Below are 12,953 nucleotides of genomic sequence, written 5' to 3'. Positions count from 1 at the left end.
GTTGGGAAGTGACCTCATATCCGGATGAAGTAACTGGCATGATCGCCTATGCCTAGTTAAACTGGGCAGAGCAAGAAACACACACATACCAAGGCTGAGGTCAGGTCTGACCAACGCCCCTACGTCAAGCACACAGGGGCGTTGATTTTTAATCACTCTGTATATCTTTCTCTCTCCGTGGCCATTCAACATGGGAAAAAATACACACAAGTTAGGTAGAAGTGGGTCCATTTATTTCAACAGGTTTTGCTCATCACTATCTATATCAATGTCTATAAATGTCCCCTTTCTTGCCACTTCTTTTAATTAAATGTACTCCAGTCAGATTTGATCTAACGTTACCCTATTCTCATGCCATGATGGTATATCTTTAGCACATAGGGGGTGTTGAATCCATGTGAAATGTGTGACTAATGTACTGTACAGTTTGAGGAGGTTGACTGCTAGTGTACCAGACTCAGACAGTCTTGAAGAGTCCAGACATGATGTAGTCTGTGTGGTTTCCATCGATGAGGCCGTTGCCGTTGCTATGGATGAACCAGCAGGGGATGTTTTCTCCATTCTTCACATCCCAGCGGAAGTCCCTCTGCCAGCCCCTGTGGAAACACAGCAAGGAGGAGAGACAATGATGAGAAAAGTGTGTGTATGTACTGTGTGTGTGTGTGTGTGTGTGTGTGTGTGTGTGTGTGTAGACATCTACCTAGTCACTGTAAGCTCCTGTCCCTTCACTAGCATGGTGGCATCTGGTTTCTCTGGCACCTCTCCTGGACGCATGTCTTTCACCTCAAACTGCACGCCATGGTAAAACTGACCTGCATGGGGACAATACAATACATTTTAATTGATCAACCAAACAGACAATTGTCCAATATAATGCAGAGGCCGTGGACGCTGGGGGAGAGGAGGTGGCGGCCCTAAGAGGAGGTGGCTGTCCTACCTAGAAGGCCAGGGACTCTGGAGGAGAAGAGGTGGCTGTCCTACCTAGAAGGCCAGGGACTCTGGAGGAGAAGAGGTGGCTGTCCTACCTAGAAGGCCAGGGACTCTGGAGGAGAAGAGGTGGCTGTCCTACCTAGAAGGCCAGGGACTGGGGGAGAGGAGGTGGCTGTCCTACCTAGAAGGCCAGGGACTCTGGAGGAGAAGAGGTGGCTGTCCTACCTAGAAGGCCAGGGACTGGAGGAGAAGAGGTGGCTGTCCTACCTAGAAGGCCAGGGACTCTGGAGGAGAAGAGGTGGCTGTCCTACCTAGAAGGCCAGGGACACTGGGGAGAAGAGGTGGCTGTCCTACCTAGAAGGCCAGGGACACTGGGGGAGAGGAGGTGGCTGTCCTACCTAGAAGGCCAGGGACTCTGGAGGAGAAGAGGTGGCTGTCCTACCTAGAAGGCCAGGGACTCTGGAGGAGAAGAGGTGGCTGTCCTACCTAGAAGGCCAGGGACACTGGGGAGAGGAGGTGGCTGTCCTACCTAGAAGGCCAGGGACACTGGGGGAGAGGAGGTGGCTGTCCTACCTAGAAGGCCAGGGACACTGGGGGAGAGGAGGTGGCGGTCCTAAGAGGAGGTGGCTGTCCTACCTAGAAGGCCAGGGACACTGGGGAGAGGAGGTGGCTGTCCTACCTAGAAGGCCAGGGACACTGGGGGAGAGGAGGTGGCTGTCCTACCTAGAAGGCCAGGGACACTGGGGGAGAAGAGGTGGCTGTCCTACCTAGAATGCCAGGGACTCTGGAGGAGAAGAGGTGGCTGTCCTACCTAGAAGGCCAGGGACACTGGGGAGAGGAGGTGGCTGTCCTACCTAGAAGGCCAGGGACACTGGGGGAGAAGAGGTGGCTGTCCTACCTAGAATGCCAGGGACTCTGGAGGAGAAGAGGTGGCTGTCCTACCTAGAAGGCCAGGGACACTGGGGAGAGGAGGTGGCTGTCCTACCTAGAAGGCCAGGGACACTGGGGGAGAGGAGGTGGCTGTCCTACCTAGAAGGCCAGGGACACTGGGGGAGAAGAGGTGGCTGTCCTACCTAGAATGCCAGGGACTCTGGAGGAGAAGAGGTGGCTGTCCTACCTAGAAGGCCAGGGACTCTGGAGGAGAAGAGGTGGCTGTCCTACCTAGTAGGCCAGGGACACTGGGGGAGAGGAGGTGGCTGTCCTACCTAGAAGGCCAGGGACTCTGGAGGAGAAGAGGTGGCTGTCCTACCTAGAAGGCCGTGGACGCTGGGGGATAAGAGGTGGCTGTCCAGGGTATAGAATCCCAGATAGTCCTGGTGGTAGGGGTGCTGCTTCCACACCTTGTGTAGGATGACCACAAACCGGACCGAGTCCCTGAGGGTGACAGTCAAGCTGCGGTCTTTGGTCACCTGCAGGTCCATACTGTAGGAGGGAGAGAGGCAGAGAGAGGTGGTTTAACCACGACCACAGTATAAAACGGTAGATGCCCCTTCAACCTTATGTGGTAGGGGGGTTGCATTACAGGTAGAAACTCTGCTCACTAATATATGGAAGCCAGAACGGCAAAATCAGAATGGGTAAGGGTGCTTACTTGGCTCCCTTGAGAGAGGTGGTATCTGACCAGAAGAGCTTGGCCTGCTTGCCATCCTGGGACACAGTGATGTCATGAGTGGTCACCTCCAGTCTAACCGCCAGGCCCTGGTGAACGATGCCAAAGCGACCAAAGTAGGTGTTCACTTTGCCATCAGGGGCCACTTTCTTATCCCCAATGGTCTGGCCGTTGACCAAAATACCTGCAAGGCAGCATGGGATTGAGGCAAGCTGTTGATATAGATTTGATATGTGTTATTTATTTGATAAAACAAGTGTCATGTTTTGATTTCATGCCTTCAAAAGACACATTACTGTCAAAGGTTGGCCAATTTCAAATAATGTCTACTTTCTCCATATTCACCTGCCAGTTGGTCTCTCACTAGGTTGAAGATGGTACCAGGCCTGTCGTCTATGTTGAAGCACAGTGCATCCTCCTGCTCTGGCAACTCAATCATGAAATGAGGGTCTCCATCCACTGCGGAGCCATCAACAGATTGATCCAGTTTTTATATTTGATTTGGTTGAGGCTAAGCCCATCCAAACTTTGGATCCCTATTATTATTGTCTGTGCGTGACAGCATGGTGGGCATTGAAAATACTAAATATAAATATAACATTTCTGTAGTCATTTTTGGGACAGTTTCACTACATAGAAAATCCTGAAGTAACCCATGTCTGACAAGAGTGTCACTGAATGAAGTGGGACTCACCAAAGTTTGTAGGTGAGATCCTGCTGTGCGACCAGGCGTTGCTCATCAGCTGGGGTACAAAATGACCTGAAAATCACGCCAAGATGTCAGATGGCAAATAACGTTTTCCACATTCAAAGTGGTAAAATGCATTTGATGGTGTCAGCTTTCCATGTCATAAATCCAGGTGATCCACTATAATGACATAGAAAGCCATTTCGTTGAAGGATCCAGTCATGTCCATTCAGGTGCTTACCAAATCTCTGGGCTTTCTGCCTTTCATCTGTCAAACAGTAGCAGGAGAAAAAGAGTCAGACACACACATTTGACAATCGATGCAAGGATTTCCATAACCACTGAGATAAACATGTCAGATAAGACATGCCAGATGTACTGGTTGTCTCCCCCTCTCCTCTCCTCTCCCATCCCACTGGGTCACATACCCTCGGTCAGCTTGTCGGCGATGAGGGGGCCCTCTGGCTCCTCGTCAGTCTCAGGTTTGGTGACCACCATGGAGGTAAGGGGGGTGACAAAGCTGTACTGCAGGGACATCTCCAGAGCCTGGGCAGTGGCATTTCCCTTCTCCTCCGCAGTACCAGTGTCTCTGACAATAGAAACATAAGATGAATGGTGTTATTGCATTAGGTTAGGATTAGAGGTTAGGTTCGGTTCGGTTTAACTTGGGTTAGGTTTGGTTTAACTTACACCGCAAGGCAGAAAATAATGGAATATTTACGAACTGAGTTCCTTTAATACCCAGCTCCATTCATTAGATCCCAAAGCTAAGCTCTCATCAACCAGTGAGTTTTAGGCATGTGGATAATGCTAAGACACAATTCAGTTCATTCACCAGACATCAGTAATAGCAGTTAGCTGATCACACAGACCTCTTGCTTAACAGTTCTTGGATGGTGAGGTAAGCCCAAAGACGCTCAGTGTAGTCCCCAAATATGTACTCCTGCTCAGGGTACAGTATGTCCCACTCCTGGGCACTGGCCTGGCCTTTGACAATAAAGTCCTCCTCAAACTAAAAAGAGAGTGAGGGAGTGAGAGAGAGAGAAGAGAAAGAGGTATTAGACACAGAGAAGGAGTGAGAGAGAAGCATTAGTTGGGTTGAGCATTGTCCAATACTTGAGTTGCAATGCCCTTCAGGTGCAAAGAAAATATCATCTTTCTAAGCTTAGTATCCGGGTGGTGTGTTGTGTTGTGCCTGTCTGTTCCTCACCCCATGTGCAAACACCTCCACCAGGAAGTTATCCAGGCTATAGTCAGTGAGCCGGCCAGCTACCACGATTTCTGAGCCGTTGAACAGCTGCTTGTAGTGACTGGTAGTCAGAGAGTTCACCAGGTTGTCAGGGTAACGCAGGTCCACCTCGGAGAGGAGGGGGCTGGCCACTTCCTCATAGAAACCCTGGGACACAAATGCACACATCACCAAGTCATTTGTCTATTGCAATTTTTGACAGTACACGATCAATAATGCCAAAACGTAGGATCGATATAAGACCTCGACCTACATAGTTTCGTCTGTCCTGTGACGCTCCCCATAAGTGATATGGTCAAACCAGAAAGACACAGAACAGTGACTATTGTGAGATTTGGGACAGAGCCCTGGTCCACACCTGAAGCTGGACGGTGGCATCAGAGCCCTCATAGATCCTTCGGGCCAGTCCCTTGTTCTGTCTAGACATCACATCCAGAAAGGAGTAGTCCACATCATCCCCAAAGCCCAGACAGAACAGAGTCATGTTCCCACCCATAGCAAGAAGGACATTCTCCTGAATCTGTGGTACAGAAGACTCTCCTGTACAGAAACACACATGGCATGTACCATGACCTTACTGGCTGGATCTAATATAGAGCAATAAATCAGAGGGCTACTTCAACGTTAAAATGGCAGTCCCAACCAAATAAGTAAGATCAGAAGGGAAGGAAACCTGTACGCACCTGAGTTGGGCATTCCATCTGTCATTAAGATAACCATAGACACGCTCCTCTCCGGGACCTTCTTGTCTCGTTTGCCTTTCATTATCATGTCCACAGCTTTCATCACAGCATCATTTATATTAGTTTCTAAAAGGAGAACACCAAAAATCAATCCAGGTGTTATCAAAAAAAAATCTTTGATAGACATTATTTTGTAACATAAATGCACCTCACTCAGTTTTATCATACTGCTTGTCCAAGTGTTGTACTGCCATAGTTTTACTACTAAAGTCCTAATGACAGAAACATCATTAATGATCTATCTCTGTATGTCACCCTGTTCCCATTAAACACGTAATGACTCACTTCCCAAATCAGTTATTCCCTGGATAAATTGTTGGGCTTCAGACACATTTTCCTTGGTGGCCTTGGTAAGAGATTCCTTCCATGTTGAGATGCTAGAGTCAAATAGGACAATGCCGAAGTAGTCGTCCTCAGCCAGGTCATTCAGGATGGCCAGCATAGCTTCCTTTGTCTACGAGGGATCAAAGGCTCTCAGGTCAATCTGAACATGAACTACAAGTACAGCACTGCAACCAAGTGATATGTTGTTTCCTGCATCCTTCTCTCTTTCATCTTCTCTGATCTTTCTTTCCTTCATTCTCTCAGACACACGGTTTCTCTCTTACCTGCTTCATTTTGATTCCGTTCATTGACCCACTCGTATCGATCACAAACACCACATTTTTTGGAACTTGGGGTAAGTCCGAAGGCGCAAAGAAGTGCACAAAGTACCCATTCACTATCTGAAAAATACATACAATGAATATCATTATGACATGAACACCCTGAATTGATGGAATTGACCCCAATACTGATTCTATATTATATTCAACACAGCTGACTTGGATGTCACCGATGGTCTCAGCTCGGTTCACGTCATATTTGATGAAGAAATCCCCGTCAATCAGGGTGCCTTCACAACCCAGGCACTTCCTCTGCTGGTCCAGTGTTGGGCAGAATGAGATGTGTGCCTGAGTGAGTGAGGGCAATACAGTTAAACACAAAACAACACAGACAAATAGTATTCATCTCTTTCGGAGGATATGTTCCACATGCAGTTGTTTCATAGAACAGAACTGCATCATATACCTTTTTGTCGCTGACTGTTTTCTCCACCAGGGGGAGAAGCTCGTTGGAGATGAAGGTTCCATGGGCCTCCAGGAAGGCAATGCCCTGGGGTTCATAGATATCTGCCACAATCTGTTACAGAGACATGAACAGGACTGATGAGACACAGGACTGAGGAGTCAAGATGATGACAAGATGTTTTGGGGTATAGGGTGTAAACATCTACAGACCTCAAAGTGCTGAACCAGCTGCTTGGGTTTGACCCGGGTCATGATCTCGTATTGGCCCAGTTTACGCTGAAGCAACTCCTCGTGGGTCAAAATGAAGGTGACATTACTATTGGCCGCGATGTTCACAGACACCGTGAACTTCTCCATCTTCCTCCCTGATGCCCTAGAGTACACAAACACGGGCCCAGTAGGAGGGCAATCACATTTTAAACAAAACACTCAAACACGGGCCAAGTAGGAGGGCAATCACATTTGAAACAAAACACACAAACACGGGCCCAGTAGGAGGGCAATCACATTTTAAACAAAACACTCAAACACGGGCCCAGTAGGAGGGCAATCACATTTTAAACAAAACACACAAACACAGGCCCAGTAGGAGGGCAATCACATTTTAAACAAAACACACAAACACAGGCCCAGTAGGAGGGCAATCACATTTGAAACAAAACACACAAACACGGGCCCAGTAGGAGGGCAATCACATTTTAAACAAAACACTCAAACACGGGCCCAGTAGGAGGGCAATCACATTTTAAACAAAACACACAAACACAGGCCCAGTAGGAGGGCAATCACATTTGAAACAAAACACACAAACACAAGCCCAGTAGGAGGGCAATCACATTTGAAACAAAACACACAAACACAGGCCCAGTAGGAGGGCAATCACATTTGAAACAAAACACACAAACACAAGCCCAGTAGGAGGGCAATCACATTTTAAACAAAACACACAAACACAGGCCCAGTAGGAGGGCAATCACATTTGAAACAAAACACACAAACACAAGCCCAGTAGGAGGGCAATCACATTTTAAACAAAACACAGGCTGTGATGAAAGAGAATAGGAGTGCTTGGTGTAATGGAAACATCACGTTTGTACACTCCTCATTGCCCTGGTCCACTCACTTGACCAGTCCTGCAGTTTGCCCTGTGGAAACAGCTTTCTGATACTGCTTCTTGGCTTTCTCCTTCTCCTTCACCTCGCCCGTGTACGTCTGACTCTCTATCTCCCTGAGATACACAAACACAGTCATTCAAACAAACAAACAGAAACACATACAGTGGGGCAAAAAAAGTACTTAGTCAGCCACCAATTGTGCAAGTTCTCCCACTTAAAAAGATGATAGAGGCCTGTAATTTTCATCATAGGTACACTTCAACTAATTACAGACAAAATTAGGGAAGAAATCCAGAAAATCACATTGTAGGATTTTTAATGAATTTATTTGCAAATTATGGTGGAAAATAAGAATTTGGTCAATAACAAAAGTTTATCTCAATACTTTGTTATATACCCGTTGTTGGCAATGACAGAGGTCACAAGTTTTTCACACACTGTTGCTGGTATTTTGGCCCATTCCTCCATGCAGATCTCCTCTAGAGCAGTGATGTTTTGGGGCTGTTGCTGTGCAACACAGACTTTCAACTCCCTCCAAAGATTTTCTATGTGGTTGAGATCTGGAGACTGGCTAGGCCACTCCAGGACCTTGAAATGCTTCTTACGAAGCCACTCCTGCGTTGCCCAGGCGGTGTGTTTGGGATCATTGTAATGCTGAAAGACCCAGCCACGTTTCATCTTCAATGCCCTTGCTGATGGAAGGAGGTTTTAACTCAAAATCTCACGATACATGGCCCCATTCATTCTTTCCTTTACACAGATCAGTCGTCCTGGTCCCTTCACAGAAAAACTGGGATTTTTGCTCACCGTTCTTGTGATCATTTTGACCCCACGGGGTGAGATCTTGTGTGGAGCCCCAGATCGATGGAGATTATCAGTGGTCTTGTATGTCTTCCATTTCCTAATAACTGCTCCCACAGTTGATTTCTTCAAATCAAGCTGCTTACCTATTGCAGATTCAGTCTTCCCAGCCTGGTGCAGGTCTACAATTTTATTTCTGGTGTCCTTTGACAGCCCTTTGTCTTGGCCATAGTGGAGTTTGGAGTGTGACTGTTTGAGGTTGTGGACAGGTGTCTTTTATACTGATAACAAGTTCAAACAAGTGCCATTAATACAGGTAACGAGTGGAGGACAGAGGAGCCTCTTAAAGAAGAAGTTACAAGTCTGTGAGAGCCAGAAATCTTGCGTGTTTGTAGGTGACCAAATACTTATTTTCCACCATAATTTCCAAATAAATTCATTAAAAATCCTACAATGTGATTTTCTGGATTTTTTTTCTCATTTTGTCTGTCATAGTTGAAGTGTACCTATGATGAAAATTCCAGGCCTCTCTCATCTTTTTAAGTGGGAGAACTTGCACAATTGGTGGCTGACTAAATACTTTTTTGCCCCGCTGTATATCTGCATACGTATATCATATGTATATCTGCACTCACACGCAGATATACACACATACAAGCACACACATACACACACTGCGCAGAGTAACAGTCCTATGGATTGGTGTTATCATTTCTAGACATAACGTGGCTTCTACACATGCCATGGGTGCTGACTGACATGCTGAAGTTGGTGATGAAGGCGGTCTTGGGCAGATCCACCTCGAAGAACACTTCCTGAGAGGAGTTGGCCTTGTTCAGAGCACTGGAGGTTATGACCGTGTGAGCAAAACGAGAAGCAACCTTACAGTCCACCTTTACACTGTACACCTCCACCTGAGAGAGTAAGAGAGAAAGTAAGAGAGAGAGAGAGGATGAGAGACAGGGAGAGAGTGAAAGAAAGGAGAAAGAAACAGAAATGGAAAGATTTTGAAATGTTGGCTTGACTGTCTAATGTGCCTATAAAACGTTCACACGCTTTCTCAAAATGTATTTTCCTGCTACAGCTGTGTGAAGTAAGCTGCATTGACTACAAGACTACTGCCAAAACAAATGATTACCGCTGTACTCTTGTGAAAAACATTAACTCAGTGTTTCCAGTAGAAAGACTAGATGAGTCAATCAGGGTGAGCAAAGGCACGTATTTCTAGTCTTGAATATAGTGGTGGCGGTGCATGATCGTCACAAATAGAACGTACATATTGTGATTTCCTTACCTCCGCATTATCTGTACTTCTTTTCTGTAAAAAAAAACAAAAAAACATTTAGACACAGTATTATAAAAAAAGTTTCTTACAGAGCACACTGTTCGACTTAGACATGTTTTACTTTTCAAGTGGCTGAAACTTCTAGGTGCCAATGATACTGTTGTATTTACAGAAATAGAGAGTAGTTTAACCGTGGCAAAGAGCGAAGGATTATATCAAATATTTACTCAACCACGTTCTCAAAGATCTGTTTTTGGGAAAATACAAATAACAATATATTCATCAGATTCATCAGGTATCATCAGATGCACCACTGGGTGGTCAAGAGTAGAAGTCTGCAACAGATTCCTCTTTTGGATTTGTGTCAGACAGGTTTATGCCGATGCTGAGCTACCGTGATACCTTTAGTAGCCGTGTAGCACCATCAGAGCCCTGGGATACAAAGCACAAGGGAGAAGTTTAAATTTAGGGTCAAACTAATTTAACACCTCATGGTCTAATTCATTGTAAAGCATATACATATTGGCATGAATAGAACTGGATTAATGTACACAGACGCATGCACAGACACCCACACCCACATACAGGAAAGCAGACCAGATATGAATCAAAGTAGAGATGTGTTGACAGAAAAGTAGAAACGGTACCGATACACATCAAGTAAATAGAGTAACAGTAGATTATAGCAGGAGGGGAGAGATGTAGTAACAGTAGATTATAGCAGGAGGGGAGAGATGTAGTAACAGTAGATTATAGCAGGAGGGGAGAGATGTAGTAACAGTAGAGAATAGCAGGAGGGGAGAGATGTAGTAACAGTAGATTATAGCAGGAGGGGAGAGATGTAGTAACAGTAGAGTATAGCAGGAGGGGAGAGATGTAGTAACAGTAGAGTATAGCAGGAGGGGAGAGATGTAGTAACAGTAGAGTATAGCAGGAGGGGAGAGATGTAGTAACAGTAGAGTATAGCAGGAGGGGAGAGATGTAGTAACAGTAGAGTATAGCAGGAGGGGAGAGATGTAGTAACAGGACAGTATAGCAGGAGGGGAGAGATGTAGTAACAGTAGAGAATAGCAGGAGGGTGAGATGTAGTAACAGTAGATTATAGCAGGAGGGGAGAGATGTAGTAACAGTAGAGTATAGCAGGAGGGGAGAGATGTAGTAACAGTAGAGTATAGCAGGAGGGGAGAGATGTAGTAACAGTAGATTATAGCAGGAGGGGAGAGATGTAGTAACAGTAGATTATAGCAGGAGGGGAGAGATGTAGTAACAGTAGATTATAGCAGGAGGGGAGAGATGTAGTAACAGGACAGTATATCCGGAGGGGAGAGAATGTAGTAACAGGAGAGAATAGCAGGAGGGGAGAGATGTAACAGTAGAGTATAGCAGGAGGGGAGAGATGTAGTAACAGTAGAGTATAGCAGGAGGGGAGAGATGTAGTAACAGGACAGTATAGCAGGAGGGGAGAGATGTAGTAACAGTAGATTATAGCAGGAGGGGAGAGATGTAGTAACAGGACAGTATATCCGGAGGGGAGAGATGTAGTAACAGTAGAGTATAGCAGGAGGGGAGAGATGTAGTAACAGGACAGTATAGCAGGAGGGGAGAGATGTAGTAACAGGACAGTATAGCAGGAGGGGAGAGATGTAGTAACAGGACAGTATAGCAGGAGGGGTGAGATGTAGTAACAGGACAGTATAGCAGGAGGGGAGAGATGTAGTAACAGTAGAGTATAGCAGGAGGGGAGAGATGTAGTAACAGGACAGTATAGCAGGAGGGGAGAGATGTAGTAACAGGACAGTATAGCAGGAGGGGTGAGATGTAGTAACAGTAGAGTATAGCAGGAGGAGAGAGATGTAACAGTAGAGTATAGCAGGAGGGGAGAGATGTAGTAACAGTAGAGTATAGCAGGAGGGGAGAGATGTAGTAACAGGACAGCATAGCTGGAGGGGAGAGATGTAGTAACAGGAGAGAATAGCAGGAGGGGTGAGATGTAGTAACAGTAGATTATAGCAGGAGGGGAGAGATGTAGTAACAGGACAGTATAGCAGGAGGGGAGAGATGTAGTAACAGTAGATTATAGCAGGAGGGGAGAGATGTACTAACAGGACAGTACAACAGGATGGGAGAGATGTAGTAACAGTAGAATATAGCAGGAGGGGAGAGATGTAGTAACAGTAGAGTATATCAGGAGGGGAGAGATGTAGTAACAGTAGAGTATATCAGGAGGGGAGAGATGTAGTAACAGTAGAGTATAGCAGGAGGGGAGAGATGTAGTAACAGTAGAGTATAGCAGGAGGGGAGAGATGTAGTAACAGTAGAATATAGCAGGAGGGGAGAGTTGTAACAGTAGAGTAAATACTACAGATGTAGGATCTTAATTTGAACCATATTGCTACAGCAGGAAAATAATCCCGCAGCAACAGGAAATGTGAATTATTAAGTGGATTGTAATTCACTGATATTTTTTTGTAGGAGTTGATACATTTTTCTTAAGGGAAAATCAAGTCTGACATTTCAAAGTGGAAATTGTAAACTTCCGAAGCCTTTTACAACCTCACATACAATACAAGTTTAACATGTCCTGCAGTGCAGTAAGTCCTCCTGCAACAGGGGGATCAAATTGAGAACCTGCATCTTTATAGTAACAATGAAGAGTCACCTGTGGTGTGGAATCATCCTGTGAGATAACCAGAGCTCCATGCGACAGAGCCGGGAGAAAGACACATCCCAATAGCAGCAGCACAGTCCACACTCCAGACATGACCAAACTACAGCTGAACAGCGACTTCACTGCTTAGAAAACTCAACCCTTTCCTACCGCCCAGCTCAAAGCAGAAGTGTCAGAGTGTGTGCGTTTGTCTGCTTTTATACTGGCGCAATGACCAGAAGACCTGACCTCAGCGTGGCAGGAGGCCCGAGGTGTGTGTAAGTCTGTGTTCTTGTATGCCTCTAGGGATTTGTGTCAGCGTGTTTACATATATTTGTTTGTCTGTCCACATAGCCTACTCTCTCTACCTACTGTAGTAAAAAAAAAGCAACTGAACATTTGAGGTTGCTTTTTATTCTAACTGCGTGGAATCTGGTAAGCACAAAAAGTAAATAAGTTAGTTTTTGTAAGAGCTGTTATTCAACAAGTATGGACAAGTATAACACCAGGCTACTACAACCACTGCTTGTCCAATTTTTGTTAGTTCTGTTGCCAAACGAAGTTTCTGAGAAAGCTCTATCCTAACTGGTCAGCGGAGTGGCATTTGACCAGAGTAGTTTTTGCCTCTCCACTCTGTGCATATTGCTTTGCATGCCAATGGGCTATTCCCAGAATACATTGCAATTCAGCAAAACTAAAATCAATACACACCGAAGTCCTGTATTCACCACCCATTCCTGTCCTTCTCTTTGGCTCACACACTGCTCCCACTGGTAAAGTATTGTATGTGTGTTCCTGTTCTCACTCATTACCAGA

General features: G+C 45.8%; 1 protein-coding gene across 1 annotated transcript; it reads right to left on the bottom strand.

The window, feature by feature from the left end:
* Nucleotides 1-211: 211 nt before the first annotated feature.
* On the bottom strand, nucleotides 212-12,336 carry LOC135542092 (inter-alpha-trypsin inhibitor heavy chain H3-like). The gene is made up of 22 exons (XM_064968747.1): nucleotides 12,150-12,336; nucleotides 9,893-9,922; nucleotides 9,500-9,523; nucleotides 8,965-9,119; nucleotides 7,413-7,517; nucleotides 6,500-6,662; nucleotides 6,291-6,401; nucleotides 6,044-6,172; nucleotides 5,828-5,944; nucleotides 5,505-5,673; nucleotides 5,160-5,285; nucleotides 4,835-5,016; nucleotides 4,438-4,623; nucleotides 4,100-4,239; nucleotides 3,656-3,816; nucleotides 3,469-3,495; nucleotides 3,234-3,299; nucleotides 2,885-2,998; nucleotides 2,522-2,723; nucleotides 2,180-2,352; nucleotides 701-812; nucleotides 212-596 (listed from the first exon to the last, which is right to left on the bottom strand). The coding sequence occupies exons 1-22, from the start codon at nucleotides 12,249-12,251 to the stop codon at nucleotides 458-460; spliced, it is 2,733 nt and encodes a 910-aa protein (XP_064824819.1). The 5' UTR covers nucleotides 12,252-12,336; the 3' UTR covers nucleotides 212-457.
* Nucleotides 12,337-12,953: the final 617 nt, after the last annotated feature.

Source organism: Oncorhynchus masou, chromosome 6, assembly GCF_036934945.1.
Source record: "Oncorhynchus masou masou isolate Uvic2021 chromosome 6, UVic_Omas_1.1, whole genome shotgun sequence".
Classification (NCBI taxonomy): domain Eukaryota; kingdom Metazoa; phylum Chordata; class Actinopteri; order Salmoniformes; family Salmonidae; genus Oncorhynchus; species Oncorhynchus masou.
The sequence above is the reverse complement of the archived record's forward strand: the minus strand, read 5'-3'. Positions and strand labels throughout refer to the sequence as shown.

Excerpts from the sequence above, each read along its gene's own strand:
- LOC135542092 (XM_064968747.1), bottom strand. The coding sequence starts at position 12,251 with ATGTCTGGAGTGTGGACTGTGCTGCTGCTATTGGGATGTGTCTTTCTC. Across the intron at positions 2,999-3,233 it reads GATCTCACCTACAAACTTTG|TGGATGGAGACCCTCATTTC; the intron begins GTGAGTCCCACT and ends ATGGCTCCGCAG. Across the intron at positions 813-2,179 it reads CAGCGTCCACGGCCTTCTAG|GTCAGTTTTACCATGGCGTG; the intron begins GTAGGACAGCCA and ends GTCCCCATGCAG.